This window comes from Scardinius erythrophthalmus, assembly GCF_964197995.2.
Source record: "Scardinius erythrophthalmus genome assembly, chromosome: 16".
NCBI lineage: Eukaryota > Metazoa > Chordata > Actinopteri > Cypriniformes > Leuciscidae > Scardinius > Scardinius erythrophthalmus.
In genome coordinates, this window is record NC_138236.1 from 1,898,373 (window position 1) to 1,907,588 (window position 9,216).

The 9,216-nt window shown below is 35.9% G+C and overlaps 1 protein-coding gene across 1 annotated transcript in view; it reads left to right on the forward strand.

Moving 5' to 3' along the window:
• Positions 1-7,959, forward strand: part of LOC308703963 (uncharacterized protein) — a gene marked incomplete at both ends in the record, with an annotated part of 26,061 nt that extends 18,102 nt beyond the window's left edge. The window contains 6 exons of the mRNA XM_081388010.1: positions 3,633-3,733; positions 3,823-3,913; positions 6,055-6,197; positions 6,375-6,460; positions 7,597-7,679; positions 7,817-7,959. Coding sequence (XP_081244136.1) covers positions 3,633-3,733; positions 3,823-3,913; positions 6,055-6,197; positions 6,375-6,460; positions 7,597-7,679; positions 7,817-7,959 — 647 coding nt within the window. The remainder of the gene's footprint in view (positions 1-3,632; positions 3,734-3,822; positions 3,914-6,054; positions 6,198-6,374; positions 6,461-7,596; positions 7,680-7,816) is intronic.
• Positions 7,960-9,216: the final 1,257 nt, after the last annotated feature.

Below are 9,216 nucleotides of genomic sequence, written 5' to 3' on the forward strand. Positions count from 1 at the left end.
TATATATATATATATATATATATGAAGAGTTCAGATGCAAAAGCCTCTAAGTGCCATCTGAAATTTTCTTCTAGAATGATCATTTTTTATCAAGCTCGAATATTTAAGTTCAATAATTTCACTTAAATTGCAATGCAAATTACCTATTAATTGTCATTTAAGTGAAATTACTGAACTTAAATATTCGAGCTTGATAAAAATGATCATTCTAGAAGAAAATTTCAGATGGCACTTAGAGGCTTTTGCATCTGAACTCTTCATATATATATATATATATATATATATATATATATATATATATATATATATATATATATATATATATATATATATATATATATATATATATATAAACAGAAAGACCTGAATATAAGTAAACAGAAAGACCTGAATTTTAAGGTCACCAATTAAAGCAAATTATCACAAGAAATGAAACAATTGGAACTAATTAGAAAAGAACGCTCTCAGAATTCTGGGAAAAAACAAACAGTGTTTGATATGTCAACCAATCACGTGTCTCTCACTGGAGCTTGAAGAGGAAAGAGAGATGTTGGAAAATGAACGTCCCACTGCGGAATTACCTCTGCGTTTATAGCCAACTAATCACTGCGAACATAAAGAGTGAACGACAACACTGAACACTTCACTTACTACATTGTTAGAGGAAAACAAAAAGTGTGCAGTGGAGCAAAGACGAGTAAACCACTGCAGCTTTACACACACACACACACACACACACACACACACACACACACACACACACACACACACACACACGAGAGTCCACTGATGCTCACCTCATCTTAGTCCATATGATCAACCCATAAATCAGACAATATTGGCCTATTTTGAGGCATTTCGCTGATGGATGTCTTCCAAAACTTATACACATAATACAATTTTGTGATATTCTAGTTTTGCTTGCTTGTATAAAGTTTACATTGGTAACATTATATCAGCAATCATCTTCCGCTGAAACCCGTCGTATAAGAAGAAGAAGCTGTTTTAGAGCTCACTCGTCTAAACCCGTGAACTCATACTGGTTTGTAAACAAACTGAATCAAACACACTCTCAATGCAAGACAACCTCAAGAAACTTTCTGTCTGAGAATCCTTAAACTGGTGCCACTGCGCCACCTATTGGTCAAACTGGCACTCGCTTCATTACGGCACAAGTTTCTGTGGGAGTTCTGGATAAATATGAAGTATTATATTGTAAGATTAAAGTATTTTAGACTATAATATAAACAGACGGATAGATAGATAGATAGATAGATAGATAGATAGATAGATAGATAGATAGATAGATAGATAGATAGATAGATAGATAGATAGATAGATAGATAGATAGATAGATAGATAGATAGATAGATAGATGGATGGATGGATGGATGGATGGATGGATGGATGGATGGATGGATGGATGGATGGATGGATGGATGGATGGATGGATGGATGGATGGATGGATAGATAGATAGATAGATAGATAGATAGATAGATAGATAGATAGATAGATAGATAGATAGATAGATAGATAGATAGATAGATAGATAGATAGATAGATAGATAGATAGATTAGATAGATGGATAGATAGATGGATGGATGGATGGATGGATGGATGGATGGATGGATGGATGGATGGATAGATAGATAGATTTATTCTCATGAGAGAGATTGTTCTCACTAACGTCCAGCATATAAACCTGTCACTGCATCAGAATAATGGCATGAAATAATGAAATGATCCGTGGCTCTATTGAGACAAAGGAATGAATAGTTAAAAAGATGAAAAAGAGTAAATTCTCTGCAACAAAGGGTCAGATTACACACAGCTGCATTATAACCCTCTTAAAACCCCCTGATAAACCTCTCGGCGAAGCTGTAACGCTCTTATCTGATGTGATGGGAATATTTTTAATTGTCCAGGTCAAGCTGTGGGGTTTTTATTAAGTCAGACTGAAACTGTCAAAAAGCCCTTGTTTGCTTGATGAAGTCCAGGACACAATAGCAAACGTCACACAATAATAGTCCGATCGCATGTGGGCGATGAGATAATGTAAAGTCTACAGTTGCTATTTTATTCTGACTAATAGTTCCTCATAATAGAAGCATAATCTCCATTCTTTAACGATACGGTCTGGTCCGTTGCCACGTTGTCAATTCAATTTATCATTTTTGCTTTGTTTGCAGGTTCTTTAGACATCTTGCCTCATTCTTCTGCGAGTTAATTCACGCTGTTCTTTAAACTAAATCTACACCCTCGTGTTTACACTCTCATGTTTGCTTCTACTATTAACCTCGGAGGTTTTGTATTGTTTTCTGAACATATTGCTCAAGTGGTGTCACATGTCACTGGTGACATGGGAACATGTTTTCGAGCCCATTAGGATGCTGGGAATATAAAAAGAAAAGTGCCCACAACATCTCAGACTCCTCGACTCATACGGGCAGGTGAGGACCAGAGAGAGAGAATAATGCAGATTTCTTTGCTAAAAAGAACTACACAATTATTTTTAAAAATTGGAATCTGAGTTTCTTTCGGCTTTTACTTCAATTATAGTCTAAAAAATATTTACATGATATTTACATTTTTTTTACAAAAATATATTTTTTTATTATTTATTATTTAAATATACTATTCCCGCAGTCTGCTGGACGGAAGGACGCAGTAAAATGTTTGCAGTGACAGTTTGTATCTTGGGATTGCTCCATATGAGCAGCTCCTGCAGCTGGGTGAGATTACATTTAATACATCACCATTTTGCTCATGATACTTGTAACTTATTTGCTGTAAGTTACATCACCAGTATAAAAATGTTTTACTCATTTGATTGAATTTATGTTTCCAATTATCTTAAAATGTTTCAGTCTAAAGGCTTCTGCCTGAAATTAGTTCTGTAGCCAAATATAAATTACACACACATTGAAATTTCTTCACAAAACTACTTAGAAATGGATTATTTGGAGCAGATAGTGAATGGAAAACTATAGAAACTTGTTTCCGCCACAGAATAAAACATTTTAAAAGATAATTGCGACTTTTTATCTTATAATTGTGAGATATAAAGTCAGAATTGCGTGATATAAGGTCGCAATTGCGAGATATAAAGTCAGAATTGCGAGAAATAAACTCGCAATTTTTACTTTATATCTCACAATTCTGACTTTATAACATGCAGTTCTGAGATCTTTTCTCAGAATTATGAGATATAAACTCGCAATTGTAAGTTAAAAAGTCAATTCTAAGGAAAAAAGTTTTTTTTCTCAGAATTGCAAGTTTATATCTCACAGTTCTGACTTTATAACTCACAATTGCAAGAAAAAAAGTCAGAATTGTGAGATAAAAAGTCAATTACCTTTTTTATTTTTCATTCTGTGGCAGAAACAAGCTTCCATAAAGAACAGCTATGAATAAAACATCTGAGCATCATGGTCAATATTTATTAATGAATCAACAGTTATTATGTTATGTGATTAAATGATCTAACAAAAATATCCATCTAATGCATGTCTCTTTTCTTTGGTGGGCTTTCCAGCCAGGTAAGCATTTATCACTATAATGCCTATATGACTCTCTTTAATATGCAACATCTGGAAAAACTTCCGATGTTTTGCTGTGTATCTTCACAGGCGTGTGTACAGACCTGACTTCTGTCCAGCAGGAGATCGTGGACGTGCACAACGCCTTCAGGAGAGCTGTGGACCCACCGGCCAGCAACATGCTCAAAATGGTCAATCACACGCTTGTAATTCACATCCGTGTTATAAGCGTGCATCTCAGTGTCTCATGCTGAATGAAGATCTTCTGTGTGGTTTTCAGAGTTGGAGTGACGCAGTGGCTCAGTCGGCTCAAGACTGGATCGATCAGTGTAACATGACACACGGGCCGCCGAGCAGCCGCTTGATTGACGGTATGCTATATCACAATTCATTCTTTTATAGGTACACCATATTGTTTTACAAAGAATTGTAAAACACCCAGATTGCAAGTCAAACGCGAATCCTGAAGTATTACATTCTCATTACATTATTTATTATTGTGTTTTATTAGTGACAAATTAAGGGAGAGGAAACTATTCCAAAACTTTCTGAAAATATGGTATGAGAATTAGCTGCAGAATTACTAGAAATGTTTACCTAGGATATTATACAATTTGCATGCATACAAAAGATGTTTTCAACTCTAACTTTGAACTAATTCTCTAGAATGGCCCATATAGCCTATTTGAACAGGATTTGTCTTCAGGTATGACTGTGTACTCAAAATGTACTTTTGACTTTCATTTATATTTGGATTATATATATCTATCTTTTGTCCTCGCATTCTTTCTTGTGGTTCCCTCTCAGTGACACACCTGACTGAAAGGCTATTTATGTAGGTCATTGTCTTCTCAGGTGTGAATTCCATCATTATTCATGATCATTTACGCCCCCACGCATATTGCCTTTCTAAACAAAAAGTGTCTTACAAATTTAAATCAATGTATTGTTTTATGTGAAGAATTAGGCAGGATGATTTTCTCTACTCTAGGTGACAACATCCATTAGTCAAAAGTCTTGTGGACACATATTTAGTGTGTGTTTTGTGGCCTTATTTCAAAAACTTAGATTTGAGTTTTTTCAATAACCAAACATTATTCTCTCAAAAATACAAACATGTACATACATGTTGCTCACATATTATGGTAGCCCTATTTGTTCTAAATAGAGTGTAATTACACCTTTGCCATTAATATGTTTATAAGCAACTGAAAAAAGCACAAATTTCAGGGCATGTCAGAACATCTCAAGGACCCCAAAAACACCTCAACACCTCACCTTAAAGGGATAGCTCACCCTAAAATCATCATTTACTCACCCTGGTGTTGTTCTAATGCCTTCTTTCTTTTTCGGTCCTGCTCACGCTGGTCCATATAATGGCATAGAAACCAGCATCAAGCTTTTTTTAAAAAGACGCAAAAGTCTCGCAGAAGTGTTCTGGGGTTTATGAGGGTTTATTTGGTGAAAAATAACTTGAAATGTATTAATCGGCCGTTGATCTTCTGTGCTGGACTCGTGAGACTGGATCAGCGCCGCAGCTCACTCCGACTTTTAGAGGAAATAGAACCGTAAAGGGTTCCGTCAGGCGCTTAATATAAAGAGCCTTTAGGTTTCCTATCATGGGATCATTGTTTAATTTCATTTTTCATTTGAATTAAAGTGAATAAATTTAACAGCTCGTATGACGCACTTTATCACTAGAAAAAACTATGCAATCATATAAGACATTTCTCCAGATAAAGAACCTTAAAGGGTTCATTAAAATTAGGTCAAGAACCCTAGAGTTTTATACAGAACTGCTGTGTACCTATGCTATTTATACTGAAATTAAAAGTATAAACATTGTTGCATTGATAATAAATCGTCAAACTATTTAAAGTGTCTTTTAATCAACTGTTGTTTAGGTGATTTTCATCAAATCAAACATGGACATGTTTCACTAATGCTTCACAAACACAAAGTCAAAGTCTTCATTTTCAACACTACATTTATTGTTTTATCACTTCAAAATGTACAAACTTATTTTTGTGAACCATTTTACCAGAAAAGTATATTTGTACTGTCTTTTTTTTCTTTTAAATAGAAGCCACTTCCTTTAATATTTTTTTATTTTTATCATTGCAGAAACTTTTTATTTTATTTGGCTTAACTGTCCAAATAGGTTTTGAGGCCACGGTGTATGCAACCAAAGCAGTGTAGACCTGAGAAAACAGAAGATTTCTTTCATCCAACCCACATGTCTATAGACCTAATATTTATACAGGAGGATTGTGCAAGTGTGTGTGTGTCTGTGTAGGAAGAAATGACAGTGTGTTTCACAGTCACATGCAGTGCATTAACTACATCTCAGTGGCTTAGGAACTGGACATTGAACAAACAAATACAGCACCAACATATATTGCTGTACACATTAAAATGTCTTTTAAAATCATCACAATTTCTTCCCTACCTACAGTCCACCAGACGCAACGCTCTAGACTCTTTCACTGAATGTTTTCTCTCTGATGGACAGGATATGAAATGGGTGAAAATCTCTTTAAGGCGCCTGGACTTTATTCATGGACTGAAGTGATAAATGCCTGGCATAGCGAAGTCAACAATTATCAATATCCCAGCGGATCTGTCAACGGTCTGCCGACTGGACATTACACACAGGTGATTATTCGGGAGAATGACAAATGCATTCATTTCCTGCATTCCTGTATTTTTGCAAGTAAAGTTTTTTTACTTTTAAGATCTCAAGTACACAACATGTGCATTTGTATTTGTGTGTAATATAATTATTTGTGTGCCACGTGTGATGTAAGCTGGAGTTTACGCTTGTTCTTGTAGGTGGTGTGGTACAGCTCGTATGAGGTCGGTTGTGCCATGACTCAGTGTGGAAGCGACTACTTCTTCGGATGCCATTACTATCGCGCGTACGTTCCTGCTGTTTATTTCACTCTAGGATGTATTAAAGAGGACCCCATTATGCCTTTTTATGAAGCCTTGCTGTTGTTTCAGGCTCTACTAGAACAGGTTTTCCTGCTTGAATGTTGATTATTTTCCTCATATTCTCCATTGTTGCGGCTCCTCTCTTCCCAGTCTGTCAGTAACGCTCTGTTTACTTCCTGTCTCTATGAAGCCCCTCCTTCTGAAATGCACACTGTGCTCTGATTGGTCGGCTGGAGCAGTGTGTTGTGATTGGTCGAGCGCTTCGAGCCTGTTTGGGAAATGTCCCGACCCTTACCATAACCTCGAGTTTCAATCATAGACCGTAAAAAAATATTAACGTTGTGTCCATGACGTCACCCGTAGTGTTTCTGAAGAGCATTTTTGAAGCCCAAAGAGGGCGGAGCCGGCGGTCGCCATCTTGGCCGCGTGTCACTCCCGGATAAACGCAAATGGGCAGCGAGGCGGATTAGCTGAGGTGACGTGACGCTAACATACAGCAGACAAACGGCTAGTAGTGACATCAGCGGCAATCCACCTGTCACTCAAGTGGCCACACCCCTAATTATGCAGAACTTTAAGGCTTAATATAATTTAAACGGATGAGTTATAAAAAAATTCATCCCCCTCACAGTCGTCATGAAGGGCTAAATTAGCTATATAGACCAAAACCACTTTTTGCACCAGGCTGTAAACACGTTTTTCTGCTGTAAAGTTGGCCATTTTAACATGCGGGTCTATGGGATTGACTCTCTTTTGCAGCCGGTCTCTAGTGGCCAGTCGATGAACTGCAGTTAAGTCACTTCCATGTTGGATTCAAGAGAGAGACCGGAAGGTTGCCGTTTCAACACACTGCTAACTACCTCAACCAGGCCCCGTCTCTTTATTCTGCGTATGAATTATGAATTAAATGAATATTGTGACGTGTTCATTATCGGAAGAAACTCAAGACTTCAACAGGGAGTTCAGAAACACTGACATAGAGAGGAACTCTTTCATGCTCAAACAGCAACATTACACACTAAAGAAAGATGAACATGTATGAAAACATAATAGGTCCTCTTTAATGTTCCATAGACTACAGTTCAGATTTCTCTGAATGCAATCCTCTCCTCTATTTCAGAGGGAATTTCAGAGGAGTCTCTCCGTACTCGCTGGGCTCTCCGTGTGAATCCTGCCCGGATGACTGCCAGGACCATCTGTGCAGTAAGTAGACCTACATTTGGGGTTTTGGTTGCAAAATGCGCCCGAATGAAGACTTTCCAGGTCACAGATTGCATTGCAGAATGCTTTTTCTTCTTATTGCTCCATTGACTTCCAATTCTCTCTTCTGCTTCTTCTAGCGAACCCTTGTCCGTACATCAACACGTACATCAACTGTGATGCCATGATAGAACAGGCCTCCTGTGAAAACCCCGCCGTGAGCGAGGGCTGTCCAGCCAGTTGTCTATGTGAAGACAAAATCATCCCTATAGCGAGGAAATGACATTCTCTATGATAGTTATGATAGTACGATGATAGTTGTAGCATCTCTTTCCCTAATGTGAAACATATATATATTCTAACTTCTTTCTATTTCTATTCTTTCTATGTGGAATACCTCAAATATGATAACAATTAAAAATCAAGGGTACTGTACTTTCATAACGTGCTGAAATAGGCCAGTCTGCATTGTTTTGCATTATTACCTCAAACTTTTTTTTTTTTTTCAGTAAAGCTTATACAATCACATATCAGTGAAGCCATTTGTGTTTTATAAGCCTTGTAAACCCAGATCCTGAATAATAGCACAACTTAAGACTGTGAAAACAGGATACGTGACTGCTGCCAGTCAAACTGTTCGCTCACTGTACAGTGTACATTCGTGCATTTACTGAAATGTTTGTGTAATGTTTTCTGCAACACTGGACCATTTTATATAATCACATCACTTTATTAAAATCATTCAAATGATTTTAGATCGAGTTATTAGTGTTCACAGATCCATGTATGTGTGGATGCAGTCATTTCACTCAATACACTATTATTAACATAATTGACCTTTTATACATGTTTAATTCATTTATTATGCTTTACAGACTGCACTGTTTATAATTAAGACTATTATATATATATATATATATATATATATATATATATATATATAGTCTTTATTATAAACAGTGCAGTCTGTAAAACATTATATATATATATATATATATATATATATATATATATATATATATATATATATATATATATATATATATACATACGTACACTCAAATAAAGTAAATTGACATATCAAACCTCAACAGCATTGTTGCTATACTCCATATTATACACATTTTTATTGACTATTGAGAGACTGTATAGGTAAGGGAATATTTTTACCATTTAATCTACCTCAAATATAGAGCTTAGTTTTTATTAATATTTTTGCTGTATAATTATTATTAGAGTATTAATAATAATAATACATGCACAATGCACATTTTAATATGCATGAATTGATTCCGACAAATATGCATTCAACATCTCTATATAATAGTCCATATGGTCTTAAAATGTAAAATACTGATTTGCTTCATCATAAAAAAGGCATTTATAGAAGATTCCACCACATAATAATTATTAGCTACATGGATATATTGTTTATTACAGTGCAAAAGTACATCATGTTTCCTGACATCAGAACATTTTTGTAATACTGTGAGTGTCCAGATGGTGACTCTGCTGCACGCTATATGAACAACAATACACA